The sequence below is a fragment of the Pogonomyrmex barbatus genome, unplaced genomic scaffold (assembly GCF_055798465.1).
Source record: "Pogonomyrmex barbatus isolate J1 unplaced genomic scaffold, ASM5579846v1 scaffold4, whole genome shotgun sequence".
Classification (NCBI taxonomy): domain Eukaryota; kingdom Metazoa; phylum Arthropoda; class Insecta; order Hymenoptera; family Formicidae; genus Pogonomyrmex; species Pogonomyrmex barbatus.
In genome coordinates this window covers 6,392,652-6,408,873 of record NW_028297138.1, presented here as the reverse complement: position 1 = coordinate 6,408,873, position 16,222 = coordinate 6,392,652, and the positions used below count along the sequence as shown (strand labels likewise).

Below are 16,222 nucleotides of genomic sequence, written 5' to 3'. Positions count from 1 at the left end.
ATCATATAGAGGTCAATTTTGTTTTTTTAAATAGAAATTTCCATTTTTTATTATATATTCTTGTAGCTTACCTCGAGAGCTTTCCAAAACTGTATCTAATAAAGTATTTTTTTAGCTTTAAGTACTTTCTGAGTTATGAGTAAATTGATATACAATTTAACATAAAGTATAAAATATCTCGTAAACTGTTCGTAAATTATTTGGCAACTATATCTTAATACTTTTATGCACAGAATAATGAGAATAATGAGAATAAACCAATTGATGCAAAAAAAAATACATAGTTTTGTTTTTCAAAAAAGATGCGTCATTGCATATTGCAAATCTTTTTTTTTTTGAAACAGCAATTATATATTTTCTTTATACCAATTGATTTATCTCATTATTCTGTGCATTAATGCAAGAAGAGTGGGAACGGCGGAGGCACGAACCATCGTGAAAATTCAAAATTATTGTTTTTGCGAAAAGTATCACCTCAGCCAGGAATCGAATCTGAATCCGCTGCTTATCGGGCAGATATTATTCTTTCGAGATATGTAGTGATATTTATCGTATTATAACATGTTTAGAACAACACAAACAATATCATAAATACACATCATAACAGTATCATATATATACATATACATACATTATAATATATATTACATATATATATTCTCGAATCCTCATGACTGGTACTTTAGAGATATGATGGTCTTATTCTCTCGATGGATGCAGGTCTCGATGGACTGCAACGGTGACACCCTCCGCCATTGACAAATATATCAAAAATCCTCCTGGAGCGCAGTAGAGATTGCATGAAACGTGACTTGAGTCCCCATTGATTCATCTTATTATTGTGCATAAAAGTATTAAGATATAATTAAAATGAATAGTTTAATGAAATATTTTATACTTTATGTCAAATTACATATCAAATTCAAGTCTCAAAATTCAGAAAATATTTACTAAAAAAATATTATATTGTTTTGGAAAGCGAGATAAGCTACAAGAATATGTAATTAAAAATGTGGGTTTCCATTTAAAAAACAAAGTTGACCTCTATATGACCTTGGCAACGCCATCCAAGATCAAACTGATAAGATCAATAAATAGACCTTTTGAAACCCTACAACTTTCCCTTTAACGTTATTTTTTTCTAAACTCATCCCCGATGAGTTATTTGAGTCGTTTTCATACTTTTGAAGGGCCCTGTACACTTTGTAAGTTTGTTTTTATTCGTACCGCGAAGAATGAACGCGACGGGTGAAAGTAGCGACGACAAAATAAGAAAACGCGTCTTTTTTCATTTATTTACGCGGTCATCCTTTGTCCGTCCGGAAGAGAAAAGTTCTTTCAACGGTTGGCGGGAAAAAACGCGATCGCCTGGCTGGCGGCGACGAGGAAAAAGAGGCAACGAGAGGAAGTATTCACGTAATAAATCGGAGCGCGGATTGCAGATGCATCTCAGTGCATCATCATCTTGTTCCTCACGAACGTACTTCTTGTCCCACGTGGAACGTGGTAAATCGAAATGACGTTGTGCGTCGGCGAATTGAGGATATTATGGTTGTTGCTGACATTTACAATCCTTCTCGATGCATCGCCAGCGGTCAGAAAGGTTAGCAAGGCTCCAGCCAATTTTCGGTACACCAAAGATCTAAATGCAGAGGCCACGGGACACGGAGGTATTATAATTATCGTTTTGCTCGTAAAGGTGAAGATGACCAAAAAATTATACTTATTAGAAAAAATTATTTAATAAATAAGATAATAATAAAAGAAATCATCAAAGTAAACACTGCTAAATTCTATCTGTAAAAACTCTATTTTTACTAAGATTATTGATATTCTTGCATACGTGCCAAATTTTCTTTCACACGATACGAAATCGTTTTTTTGACGAACGGAAATTCAATCGCGAGAGCGAAGCTTTCAATGGATTATTTGGATTTACCGCTGATCGTGCTAATTTGTATATGTCAGAGAATTAGAAATGCATTCGAATTCCGTACTTTTAAACATTTAAACGTTACATGTGCCATATTTGCTATTTAATCTCTAACAATTGATTTCTGTCTATTTTTATTCTATTTATTTTTCTTCCATATATTCAAATTCTGTTATTTATCCATTAATCCTTGTATGATCTCTGGAATATACATTATGAACGTGAATTAATTTATAATTCATTCGAAAAATTCATTAAAAAATTGAAAACATTTAAGTTATTAATAGCAAAATTTCCGCATCCCATTATTTTTCATCATCATTATTTTTTCATTAATTAATATATTAATTATATTAAAATTTTTATAATATTTATAATATTTATCTGTAATAAAATATTTGTAATAAAAAATAAATATAAAATAGGACGACATACCAATAGTTACATATCAATATAAAATAAAGAGGGCGTTGTTTAATATATTATATATATATACAGTCTTTTATTTCAATCATATTGAATAATATTTTATCATTACATGTTTATGATAATGAACACTTTTTCTGTAAATAGGCGTATGCCTAGTAAAACTTATTAAGTTAATTAACATATTAAATTAATTAAGTTAATTAACATATTAACAAGCTAATTTTACTTTTGATATCTCTCTTATGTTTATTTTAACGTTATAAACTGTAATATTTGCAAGTATAAGCATATTACTTTGACTACCGTATCAAGAAATAAAAGGCTCAATGGAGACCTCACTTCTTAAAGAAAAGTATCTCTTTCTCGACGCGTAAACGAGAAAGAAAGAGAAAATGGTCTCTCATCGACGAGAGAGAGAGAGAGAGAGAGAGAGAGAGAGCCTCGGTGGCTTTATTTACATTTTATTCGAACAGACGGTGACAGACATCGCGAGGAGGGTGCCGGCTTGAAGCACGATGAGGACCATCATAACACGCACGGCCACAAGGACGACAAGGTACGCTTCGTTCTCCGGAATGTTCTATCGACGTCCAGATCGTTGTCATCCAGATCGTCGACAACGACTTCTTCCTTTTTTTATCGCTTGTAATATAAGCGCCCACGATGGTCTCGTTTCCCTCGTTCGCTATCCCGCGAATATATATTACATGGTGGTTTCTTTCTCTCTCTTTTTTTTTTTTTTTTTTTTTTCTTTTATATAAACGTCGTGGAATGAGACAGGTCTCGACTCGAAGAGGTACTCGGCGCACAACTATAGAGTATTTTACCCGTTTATGTCAGTATCGGTATGTCGCACGATACCGTTTTATATTTCTGTGAATCCCTGTCACTGCTGTACTCGCGGATAAACGAACGATTTTATTCCTTTGTGTTGGAGTTGGCATTCTAGTAATATCTAGTAATATAGTGAGTTTTCCAACGTCGATATTTTTTAATGATCGGGGTTTCAATCACCAAGCCGGTAGACCTGATATTATGTAATGTGTGTTTTCCATTAAATACGTTTCCATTCTTCATTGTCCCGTTATATTCTTTAATTTTTAATCAACTCTTTAATTATTCGTAATATGCAATTTTTATTTATATAAATAATATTTTTTTTTAATGCTATCAATAATATATATTTTTATTGAGAAAGGGTTATAAGGTTTTTCACGAATTCGAGAAAAGCGACAAGGGCCACCACGACGAGGAAAAGCACAAGCAGGAATACAATGAAGAAAATGGTGAGGAGAAGAAGAAGCTCGAAGAAGTTGGCCATTATGGTGAAGAGCACCATGGTGAAGAGGGTGAGAAGAATGCAAAATTTGGCGAAGAAGGCAAGCATCAAAAAGGATACAGTACGAAAGGAGAACATAGCGTTTTCAAAAAGGTATTAATCTTTATAATGCGCATCTTACTGTTTGATCAATTATTTCGTATCAATTTGTTTCGTTAGAATCTATTGAAAAAATGCATTAATTGCGGTTTCTTTGTACTAATAAAAATACGGTATATATTCGTGCGAATATTAAAACTTTCCAAGATTATAAGATTAAGCTTCTAAGGTTTCTGTTATTTGCAACTAACTTCCATGTGATGATTTCTCTCGTTCTGCGTTTAATAATTTAATATATGGACGTATCCAGGGGACGGAGGAGATTCAACCTTCTCCCCTTTTCGAAATAAAAAAAAAAATCAAAATTAAAATTATAATTTACAAAATAATATTTTTTTCATTCAAAGAACGAAGAGATAGTCTAAGCTCCACTATTCAAACAAGTAAGTTAATGCAAAAGAATTGCTATTTATGTGTTAACAAAATCGATAAACTTTCCCCATCCGAAAAAAATTCAGACTACGCCAATGATTCAATATCTTAAGTTAGACTCTAAGTTACTACTAAGTTAATAAGCCATTTCTAGACTCATCGATACTTAGCAAGTTTTTCCATTGATATTATAATGTCACTATAATTAAAATTTTCTGTATGAAAATATTTTATTATAAATAAATTTTATTAGATGTATTGATTTATAATTAAAATAAGAAATTTATTATAATTACGATAAACATTTTAATGTAAGTGAAATCCTAATATTTCTTATATTTCTAAATTAACATGTAAATTGTTTTCAGGATGAATACGAGAAAAAGCACGATTTTTATGATGAGTACCACGAAGATGGAGGAAGCGAGAAGCACGGTGGCTGGCATGAAGAACACGAAGGCAAGAAGGGTGGCCATGAAAAGAAAGGCTATCTACACGCCGGACACCACGAGGTCATTATTTATTAAAATTATCGCTATTATTTTCTTTCATCATTGAAACGCTTGCAACACTGTCACACGTTGATTTGCCTTTTAAAATCGCGGATTTCATCCTTTATTCCAGGGTCATCACGGCGCGGAGAAGAAACACGAGGGAGGTCACCACCATCACGGGAAGAAAGGTCACAAATCTGCAGAGGGACACGACAGCCATCACGAACATGACGAGAAGTATGGCCATAAAAAGGGACACGCATCAGGGCATAAATGGTCGAAAGCAAACCATCACTAACGAGATACCACAGAACTTATTACATCAAATGCGGTTTACTTATATTCATTTTGTCATGAATTTTGTGGACAGACTTGAGACTGTACGTTTGTTATATTCAGTGGCATCTATCATGTGCACTCAGCTTATTAAAGACTTATGATGACAATGATAATTTATTCCTGTCGTCAAGAAAGCGACATACGAATATTTACCTCTAAATATTAAAAGTTATTAGTCTATACATAACCTTTTAATATATGTATATAATAATATATGTATAATAATTAATAAATGTATAATAATATGTTCAATATATATATGTGTTTAATATAATTATATTTAAATGTACTGTAGTTGTAAAGTTGTATAATGAATATAATTGTATTATTTAGAAAGAGAGGGACAATTTTTTACAACATTACTGTGTTCACTTTTTTCATCGATGTTGATCGTTGGGAAAAGTGAAAATTTTAGCGTAAAATTGCTTCGATGTTGCATTGTGCGAGCGAATACATTCTGATGCATATGTATGGTATCGAGGCGACCTTACAAGTCTTCGTCTAATGATTTCCAAGTTAAAATTCCCATTTTATTTGAGCAATCTTTATAATTATAACTACGTAATTTTCTCTTTAATTATCTCCGTTATATCTATGTTTTCCTCTAGGTTTGTAAAAGTGCTCATTAATTTTGAGCCACAAATAAACTGCTGCATTTTCAAAGGAAATTCTTCAATTATAATTTAATGGATTAACAATCTCCTGCTAAATCCAATTTAGCATTTCAAGAGCTCTTGATTGAAGTAGATGTGTATTCAAACAAGAGTATTTAACCACAAATTATGTAATCATAAGTGAAGGGGTTAACAAGAGAGATTGACTACCGATATTGTCGTAACAATTTTGGCGGTTTATGAATAATAATGATAGTAATTTTGTATATAAAAATTTTTATAATAGAATATATATTTAGTTTTAGCACCTCTATAAAATAATAATTAAGTGTAGTATAATTATTAAATGTATAATTAAATACATAATTCGATATTAAAAAACACATTTTATTGTAAAAATATGTCGAAATCGTTTTCTCTTGAAATCGTTATCAATCTTCACTTGGGTATATGTTATCGCTTCGTTATTATCTTCGTCTCTATTATCTAGCATTTCCATAATTAATTTATGAGCGATACAATGATTGACACAATCATTTGAAACGTGTAGGATATAATCCTGCTACAACGTAGGCATATTACCGAGGGGATTGAGCAAAATGTAATTGTGTGTTCAGTGATCCTATTTTCTGATGAATTTACCCGACTATCAAACTTACTCTAGCAATCGATATGTGTGTAGTCAATCCGTCGCTATCACGTGCAGCGGACTGGTTTGACGCTTATCCTTAATGCTTACGCAAATTTATCTTGCTGCAACAGGGGAATTGCTCCTCAAGTTGATCGACTCCACGATCATATGATCAAGAGAAAAATATTATTTGCAAGAAAAATAATAAGTCAAGCTAGGTAATAACTTATAACATTAAACAAGATCTTTTTACTACTTTTTATGACATTATCATAATATATATATATATATATATATATATATATCACACCTTCACATTGCTTCTTGGAAAGTCTTACTTCTTATTTTCTTCATATTTTTACTTGTTTACCGCAAAGTTTCTAGATACATGTACACTCGCAATAGAAATTAAAATGAAATGGGTATGCGCTCGAGTTTCGTAGAAGAGAAGCAGAAACGACAGCCAAAAAGACTATAGCCTAGAAGGAATAAACCTATTATGTTTGATATTTCTATTATTGCATCGCCAGGGAATTTTCGGGGAGTCTTCAATTTGCGCGGGACCGAAGAAGATAAGGCAAGAGTTCCATGCGGCATTTCTTCCCAAGTATCTTCCCAAGTCCTCCGCGTTCGATTTTTACGATGTCTCGTGTTGAATTTCACACGGGAATAAGAAGGACCGTTGCGTGTATAACGAGGTCAGTAAGCATCCGTCGTGGCGAATACCACCGGGACGATGGGTCCATGGAGATTGCATCGCGGGATTGTTAAAGATGACTATTTGCCGGCATACGAACCATCGTCAGAAAACTGTCAGGATCGCTTCATGCGTCTGACGTAGGTCCATGAATTCTGTTCCCTGCGGCGAGTTGACAGAGAAAATAACTGTGATTTCCCGCCGTATCATCGATTCATGTGATTCTACATCTTAGATCCGGCAGATTATTTTTCACCTATAGATTCCTCCTCTCAATTTGAACCTGATATTTTTTTGATGATCGAAGATGATAATTACTTTTCGTAAGTTTCCAATTTTAGATATTAAAAATTTTTTATCAGTCAGTTTCTTTGAAACTGATTAAAATCCATTGGAAATTAAAGTAGGAAGTTTTATATTATTTCGTAAAATTTATTTTAAATCGGAGGAGTAAAAATTTATCATTTTTTAAATAATTTAAAAAAAATATGGATTTTTGCTTATTATTCTCGATAACGTTATCTTTAATTAAGAAATTAAATTGGTAAAAAGTTTATAAACGAATAAATAATCTATGTTTATTTGAAAAATGTCACGTACCACTTTATATAGATGATATGAAATACTGAAATATCATATTTATCGCGATAATAATCGTTTAATAACTGCTTAACCGTTTAAACTCTCTTAATATTTCGAAATGCTATTGCAGGTGAATCGAATTTATTGAAAGTTTCGAAATGTTCCGAAATGTAGCAATTACTTGCACAATACATTCTCTTCAATTATGCCTTTTAATTAACTGGGATTGCCGAACATTGACGCGGTGTACAAGCAGCTATAATTGCCCCATTTAAGCTTGAATGCACGCAGAAATTTAACGTAACGTCGCGTGAAAAGTCGCGCCGCGAAACTTCTTTTCACTTCAGCTGACATAATCAATTTCAATTTTGCCTAATCAAATAAAATGTATTCATAGTACTTTTTTGCCTTGAGACTATTCTAGAAAATTTAACGTTAAGATTGTCTTAGAAAAATATAATATATTCACGTTCAAGACAGAAAAAGATAATGAATAAAATGCAGGTAAGAAAGAAGAAAGTATACGGGACACAATGCGAGGCATATCATGATTCAGGAAACGTTTTTTCGACTTATCACAGCATTGCGGAAAATAAGAAGGAGATAATTTCCATTCCGCTGTTATGTTAATTTGAAAAATCATGGCTTGTGGTTTATGTCGTGGCAAATCCTATCGCGAACTAGCGGAACTGCAATTTGTCTCGTTCGCACAATATATCTCTTCTTTGAAGTAATAATCTACGTGACGTTGAAAACCGCAGGAGATCATGTGTGACTTTGCGCGATGCGCAACATCGTCACAACGTCCGGCATGCAAAGGTACGATATTAATCCGATAGCGGATTATGAAAATCCGACACTGCGACCGCGCGCGCGGTGTGTGTGTGTGTGTGTGTGTGTGTGTGTGTGTGTGTGTGTGTGTGTGTGTGTGTGCGCGCGGAAATGCAAAATTTACTCGAGTCGCAGATCAATGGGCTTGTCAGCGGTGATTGTTTGATTTCCATTGAATAATATTGCAAATTGAGTTTGCGACAGCTGCGTTCCACGCAAACGTTACTTGTTTGTTCTTTTTTTTTTTTTTTTTTGATAAATCGAGACAAATGCAAGCTGCAAAATATTGCATGTGTAGATGCTAATGTGCGGCAATCGCGCCGATAAAAATGGCGCGGAAAGAAATCGTACAAGTAAAATCCATGAATCGCGATGTGGCATACCATTTCCCATTTCGTGTTACGATACCCGGCGGATAAAAAGCGTGGCGCGTTGCGCAAGGCGCGATTAATAATAGACTAAATAATGAGAGATCGGGATGTTCTTTCAGATCGGCTCCGCCCGAGCGACGATCTTGTGCAACCGACAGAGAAAGGAGGAAGCCGAACCGAAGGAGCGACCGATGCAGGACCGATTGCCGGCGGTTCCTTCGACACTCCGAGGTGTCTAATCGCTGTGAAACTGTCATATCACTTGCGAACGGTTTTCTGTTAGAGAAAACGGCTCGATATAATTGCCCGGCCGCGTCGGGCACACGGCTCAGTCTTTGTCGCGGATTCGACGGAACGATGAAAATCTGCCGGAAGCCGGTAGCCATGGTGCTACTATTGCTAATCCATTTGGTAATGTCTCTCGATAATGAGTCTTGAGAAAAGCCTTTGACGACGATAAGAGCGACGATTATGAGCAATAGGAGAATATAAGGACAACATGGATTTAATTAATGCCAATCGCGTGGCGTATCGTGACGTTTTATAATAATATGCGTATACACTTTGCCACGAATGGTGAAATAAATAATTCGCAGTAAATGTGCATACGTGGGGGCTGTCAGCGGCAAAGGTTGGCGCGTGTTTACGTCAACTTTTAATTAAAATGGTGGAGTGGGGCAGACGGGGGGGGAGGGGCAATAAAGTGGCACAGTTTCCGAATATTTGTGAAATATTACACGGGATCTTGTCCGAATTGACATTAGTCTAATTAATATACGTGACGTATTTTATACTAATAAATTTTATCGCGCTCGTGAATAATTATTTACTGCGAGCGTAAGTACTGGGAGATAAACGGAAGGAAGCCAGCGAATTATTGTTTTTTTCAAATAAATTAAAATTTCATTGACGTGGTTTGTGGTTTGTGAAACGACGCTTGCAGGATGTATTTGCTTTACACATTTGCGATTGTAATGAAATTTACATAATTAATATCGATATACCTATTTGCAGCTAACGTTACAAATCGGTGACGCAGGCCGCAACCACACGAACGTTTCGAACGCCAAGAACGATTCGAAAATTATTCTGGAGGAGGTAATTATCAGCGGAAGTGGAAATGACACTCGAGTAATCGCGAATGCAGTGGCGGAAGATGTATCGAGTCTCGACGGCGAGATACTCTCGCTTCTGTCTGAACGCGAGAAACGGGGAAGTGGACATTCGATACAGACATCGTTGAATTCGGATCGGGACGATCAGGATGCGGCGCAATCGCGCATCGATTTAAATAACGAAGAGGCCGAGCTGGAAATGTTGAATCGAGTGATCGCGAAATACGAGCCACAAAGAATCGCATCGAAGAAGACCAAGAGGAGGATTGGCTCGAATGGTACTCATGGTAAATAGAACAATGTTACTTTTCTTTCGTTATTGCGGAAGAATTTTCTAACAATCGCAATCTTTGTCACATCGGGAAAGTTAATCTTTATATTTCTGTTCGTCAGATGCCCACGATAAGGTGACGGGGCCGCTAGCGGATCTCGAGAATACCTATGCCGAAGTGCTGAGAAATATATCGCAAAAAGCGCCCGAATTAACGGTGAACAATCCCGACGTGACGCTGAATCCATATTTATCCCAGGCAATAAAACAACTGAAACAAGTTTACATTCCGGAAGCGACAATTCATCCTACGATCGACGTTGGAACACAGAAATCACGTTCGAACGTTGATTCCTCTCTTTTATCGTCCACCCTAAAAAGCAAGAAGCCGAAAAAATTACCTAAAAAGTATTTGCTATTAGATCGCACCGCCACAACTCCCCAACTCTCCGCCGAAGAATCCAAATCTGACGAGAAAACTGCCAGCAGCGACGAATCGAGCACGCCTCCTGGAGGATATTTCAAAGAAACCAACGGAAAGTTGAAGAACGGATCGCAGCCGCCTGTATCAGCGTCAAATGTTTATTCCGACTCGACAGAGAAGCCCAAAAGCCGTCGCGAATGGAACGTTCAGAACTTCACGATTCGAGTACCCCCGTTTACCTCACAATTGGACAACCGTAATGATAACAGCATTACTGACGTTAATAATTTGAAAAACTTGAATAATGTAAACGCTCAATTCCCGCCGAGGTATGTAGTGCCAAGGCCATTTTCCATATCGCAATCGACCAATTCCCCCGTTACCGCGAACATCGCAAACGTGTCGTACAGAAAACCGAGTTCCTTGCCAGCGGGCTTCGCCCACCAACGACAGATCGTTTCCTCTGCGAACGTTCTTCCGCTGGTTCTCCCGACAGATCTCTTCACTCCTCTTCCGGTACGCCATTACTCCCCGATAAAGCGCGTGAATCATCTCAATCCTGAAGGAAATTCAGCAACGCTCGTTAGCACTGAGGCGAGCCCGCCGACAAGTCCCGTGGGAGAAAAAACCACTCTTGCAGATAACGGCGCGCTTTATACAGGCGTAATTGGCACCACAAGACCTTTGGTCACCGTCAATAGCCAGCGAAGCTATGGCTCGTCGGATTATTACGCCATTACGGAAAGCCCCGCGGAGCAGACTGTTACGAGGGCGAACTTCGCGACAACTTATATACCCAATCAAACATCCCCTTCGCACATCGTACAAAGACAGAAGGATTTGCAAAACGCTCATAAGAATGAGTTCTTGCCTAGAATCGTCACTTACAATAATCCCAACAATGAGAAATCAAGTGAAAGCCCAGGGATCGCGCTTTATAATCAATTTTCAAGCTTATATTCGGCTAACATTCCTAATGTATTTAATGCGCCGAAAGCGATTACGCAAGATTTTAAGCAACCGGTGCAGCCTTCGCAACAGCAAGTTTCCAACTTGCAACTTCCTTACGCAACTTTGAAACCTCTTACTCCCATATTGTCGAAAGTTCGACCAATTGCTCCCTCCACCGTACCTTATTACGATAGCAAATTATTCATTCCACAAAATGTAGATGAAAAACTTGACAAGAATGATAAAAAAATTGTTGAAGCAAAGGAGCAATCTCGCAAAGATGCGGATGAGACTGAGAAAGAACATAATGACAATAATGATGATTTAAAAAATTATAGAACTCAAATAAATCCAGAAGTTTATAACGTATATAAAGCGTCGAATAAACAACGCGAGAGAGAAGAACAACGCGAAGAAGAAGAAGAAGAAGAAAACGAAGATCGTTATCCACAACAGAGTCATAATTATGAATATCAAGATAAATCTCGTGAACAAGATAAAGATGATAGAAGCAGTAAGAGTAACGAAAAATATAAAAATGTTCGATATGAAGATGACGATGATGAAGAAGAAGAAGAAGTCGATGAAACGAAAGAGGAAGAACGTGTCAGTGTCGAAAAGAGCAAAGATGAAGATAATAATGATCATCGTCATCAAAACAATAAGTATGAATATAATTCAGATAATTCTGAAGAAGAACGAGACGACTCATATTATGATCGTAAGAAATATAATAAACCAAAAGACCGTCGTGATAAATATGATTATGGAAGTGACACTGAGCATCGATTTGAAGGAAGAAATAAATATTTTGAATCATTATATAATAATGATGAAACTCGTGAGCGGGATAAAGAACATCGTAATCATGCTGATAAAAAGAAATTAGCGAGTGATAATCATTACAAAAAAAATCGACAAGATCGTAGATATAAAGAACCCGAGGATGAGAGTGCTGACGAAGATAAATCATTCGCTCAACCCTCTAAAGATCATCGTACTTATAGACAGGACGAAAGATACAAAAAGGAACAAAATCATGATGAAGATGATAAGAGCAAGTATCAAGCTTCTCCGCGAAGAGATTCTCTTCGTCAAGAATACGCGCGTGAAAAATACAGCGAAAGTAATCCTAAGCATGTACGCAAAGAATATAATCATCAGCGTGTCAAGGATGATAATCATGATAAAGAGGAACCGCGGGATCATGTGCAGGGCGAGACTCAGGAACACGCGCACAAACACGAGGAACATCATGAAAAGAAAGATGGAGGAGGTGGAAAAAATCACAAGTTTGAAGAAGGCGGAGGTGCAGAGCATGACGAAGAACACCACGGACATGAGGGAGAAAAAGGCGAGAAGGTAAATTTCTCATATAAAGAGATCAATACGATATTTGTTATATCATTGAGCTTTATTTAAGTTTTTAATATTATTGCAAATGATTTTTTTTATTGTTTACAGGGATATAAAGTCTGGCATGAGCACGAGAAGGCTAAGAAGGGGCATCACGACAAGGAGCATGCCAGCAAACATTATGACGAGAAAGGCGGCGAGGAGAAAAAACACGACGAGGAGGGTGGGTATCACGAGGAACATCATCATGGCGAGGGAGGCAAGAAGATAGCGGAATTCGGCGAGAAGGGTGAACACAAGAAGGGTCACAGTACACATGGCGAACATTCGGTGCATAAGAAGGTAATCTAATATGTGTGACACGGAAAGAAAAAAAATCAAATTCTTAATAAAATAGAAAATTGTTGCGGTAGCAATATTTGGCTAATTAATTTCACAGGACGAATACGAGAAGAAGACGGAATTCTTCGATGAGTTCCACGAAGACGGCGGTGTGGAGAAGCACGGCGAGCACCACCATGAGCACGAAGGGAAGAAGGGCGGTCACGAGAAGAAGGGCCACCATGACGGTTCGGATCACGAGGAGAAATATGGTAAAGAAGAGAAGCACGAGAAAGGTGGCCATCATCACGAGCACAAGGGTCATAAACACGACGAAGGCCATGACCATCATTACGATCATCATCAGAAGCATGGCAAGAAAGAAGGGCATGAGCACGGGAAGAAATGGAGTTTTAAGAAAGGCGACGGTGGCGGAGATCACGGGGGTGGCGGTCACAAGCATAATCGCTGAAGTGAAAGTCGTTCGCAAGGAGAACAGTGATTTTGCAATTATCGCGAGCGTTACCATGTTTCATATGATGTTTGATATTGCGCTATCTTCGGAGTAGATCAATATTATGCCGATTAATGTTGATATCGATTGCGTATTACTAATCGAAATGTTACATATTATTTTAGACAGCAGATCGCTCGTTCTTTCGTTTTTATCTATACAGACGCGCGCTACGCGCGCGCCATTTATTTAATTTTATAGTTTTTAGAAAGGATGTATGGTACAATCCTGTTGTAATAAATCCTTATTACAATTTCTTTTCTTTTATAAATCATTCACTAAATAATAACTTCTCTCAATAAATATCGATAAGTCTAACTGTCAATGCACAGTAACGTTCGTTTTCGTTGCACACATCGACATCGAGATATCGAGATCAAGAGACCCAATCGGCATCGCAACAATAAATTCGATTCGATTTAACACGGCCTTTTTTAGATAGGAGGAGGATTGATTGAGACATATGACATATTATGCGCTTTAGCTTACGCAGTTATACTTATCTGATTAAGCAAGAGTGAAAAAAAAACGATCGAAACGTTGCAGTGAGCATTAATAGAAGCGGAGGTAATTGATTGATATTTGCAAAATAAACTTCCTAAATATGTAAAACTCATATATATCATAAACATATCATAAATTTTTATTTTTCCAAAGAAAATTTATTCGTATATTTATCGCTTGACATTTAGAAAGAAAAAATACTCGCTATTAAGGAATTACTATTTATGGATAAGATGGTAATTTTATTATTTGTTAGTTTTATTTTATTTGTTTTAGTTGTTTTATTTTATTCGTATTTTTGCTTATATAAACATTTTCATATTAATAAAATATGTTTAAATTTAAAAAAAAAATTGCAATTTTCATTACCATGAAATTACCAATCATTTTTAAAAATTACATTTCTAATCAATCAAATTTACTTTATAGCTATTTCATGATTGCACTAATGAAATGATATCCCGATAATGAAATAAAAATTTTATCAAGTGTGACATCGATCATCCCCAACTAGAAAATAATAGAATTAATTAACAGAAAACGACACTTCGCTATTGCGCACAATTGAACAATGTCAATGATGAAGTTTACTGGAATTGCAATTCCCAATTGTGTTACTTCTGTTAACTCTTGGTCTTCTTGCTTATATTTTTGCTTGTAAACGTGAAAATAATTCCCATTTTATATCTCCTTTAGGAGGATTAATATCCACATGGGATTATAATATAGCGAGTATGGGCGGTACAACAGAGCCACTTACGTCTCTTTAATGTCTTCGTTCAGAGAGGAGACGTTAAAAAAGTTTCCCTCCCCGGGCGCCTGTAAGAATTCTCCAAAGTAGCTTAACGAGAACGACCGTAAGGATTAATTCCGTGAGAGATGCATCGTTCTTGATCTCTTTATCTCCTTTCCTCATCCCTCGTCCAGTTGCGCTGATAATACACTCTTTCGTCTTCGTTATCTCCGTTGCCTACGAGTATCGATCGGTCGTGCGGCATTCAGTTGGGAATCAGGAGGGACCTCAGCGAGAGAGGGAGAGAGAAGGAGAGTCGCGGATGCAAATGACAGACGATTTACGACCCGTACTTTATTAGAGAGGCTATCGGTCTCTTTGGCAGCCGGCGATAAAATATCTCAAGTAAAATCGGACCAATATCGGAACTTTGTTAATGATCGAGATGTCGGTCGAGGGACATTTAGCGTCGGCGTTTGTCGACGATTGTGTGCTCCGGTGCTTAATTCACACCAGTGAGAATCGCCAGCGGCTTCATCCGTTTCCGCGTTATCGTCACGTTATCACACGTTATCAGATATTCATGCTTTTACGAGGATAATGTCGGTACTACGAGAAGTGCGGCTTTTCCTTTTTTTTTTTCCCCCTCTCTCTTTTCTCTCTTTTCTACTTCCCCTTTATTCTTATCGCACGAGCACTCGCGCATGTGCGACAGAATGCATCCGATAAATCCGGATGAAGGCTAAATTAGATGTAATATAATAGCAGTTTATTAAATTTTGCAGGGAAAAATATGACAGTGTGAAAAAGCGCGTTCCTGAAATCGCGTCGAGTTTCCCGGCATTTCTTTGGCATTTCTCGCTGCAAGAATTATTCGTATCTCAGCAGTCTCCTCCTCTTTGACGTAGTAATTTTAGATCGATGATATTATAAATTCCTAAGAGAAAAAAAAGGTGATAAAAAGAAAAAAAAAATAAAAAGTTTTCTTTTTATTTTCGTTTCATTTTTGTTATTAATTACGGATGCTCTTAAATAAAACTATCGCGCATCGGTATGTATTTAGTATAAAAAATTATCTTAAGTGCCCCTTTCCATAAATTAACTTTTTGTGTAAACGCATTTGTTTCAACATAACGTACTGACGGTTAAATTTTTTTTTTAACTTTTTTCTTGCGGAGATGAACAAATGTACGTGACGTTTTTCTTGACACAGTCATTTATAAGTGTCTTCCAATTTTATTGGAACAAAATCATTATTTTAATTGTTAGTAACATTTAAAGTACGATATTTCGCTGTAATAT

The 16,222-nt window shown here is 36.4% G+C and overlaps 2 protein-coding genes across 3 annotated transcripts; both read left to right on the top strand.

Moving 5' to 3' along the window:
* Positions 1–1,180: 1,180 nt before the first annotated feature.
* LOC105428331 (uncharacterized) lies at positions 1,181–5,108 on the top strand. Of its 2 annotated transcripts, none has more exons than XM_089081066.1 (5): positions 1,181–1,670; positions 2,836–2,918; positions 3,561–3,794; positions 4,541–4,684; positions 4,797–5,108. In XM_089081066.1, the coding sequence occupies exons 1-5, from the start codon at positions 1,517–1,519 to the stop codon at positions 4,962–4,964; spliced, it is 783 nt and encodes a 260-aa protein (XP_088937192.1). In that variant the 5' UTR covers positions 1,181–1,516; the 3' UTR covers positions 4,965–5,108. The 2 variants fall into 2 exon arrangements, with proteins under 2 accessions (XP_088937192.1, XP_088937194.1); XM_089081068.1 differs by having other exon boundaries at positions 1,182–1,603.
* A 3,843-nt stretch (positions 5,109–8,951) lies between these two features.
* Positions 8,952–13,940, top strand: LOC105428282 (uncharacterized). Its single transcript, XM_011640493.3, has 5 exons — positions 8,952–9,142; positions 9,746–10,133; positions 10,240–12,854; positions 12,957–13,190; positions 13,288–13,940. Exons 1-5 carry the CDS (start codon positions 9,089–9,091, stop codon positions 13,639–13,641), a joined length of 3,645 nt encoding a protein of 1,214 aa, XP_011638795.2. The 5' UTR covers positions 8,952–9,088; the 3' UTR covers positions 13,642–13,940.
* The last annotated feature ends 2,282 nt before the right edge of the window (positions 13,941–16,222 follow it).

Coding starts and splice junctions, on each gene's coding strand:
- LOC105428282 (XM_011640493.3), top strand. CDS start 9,089: ATGAAAATCTGCCGGAAGCCGGTAGCCATGGTGCTACTATTGCTAATC. Junction 12,855..12,956: donor AGGGAGAAAAAGGCGAGAAG/GTAAATTTCTCA, acceptor TATTGTTTACAG/GGATATAAAGTCTGGCATGA. Junction 13,191..13,287: donor AACATTCGGTGCATAAGAAG/GTAATCTAATAT, acceptor TTAATTTCACAG/GACGAATACGAGAAGAAGAC.
- LOC105428331 (XM_089081066.1), top strand. CDS start 1,517: ATGACGTTGTGCGTCGGCGAATTGAGGATATTATGGTTGTTGCTGACA. Junction 2,919..3,560: donor ACGGCCACAAGGACGACAAG/GTACGCTTCGTT, acceptor TTATTGAGAAAG/GGTTATAAGGTTTTTCACGA. Junction 4,685..4,796: donor TACACGCCGGACACCACGAG/GTCATTATTTAT, acceptor CCTTTATTCCAG/GGTCATCACGGCGCGGAGAA.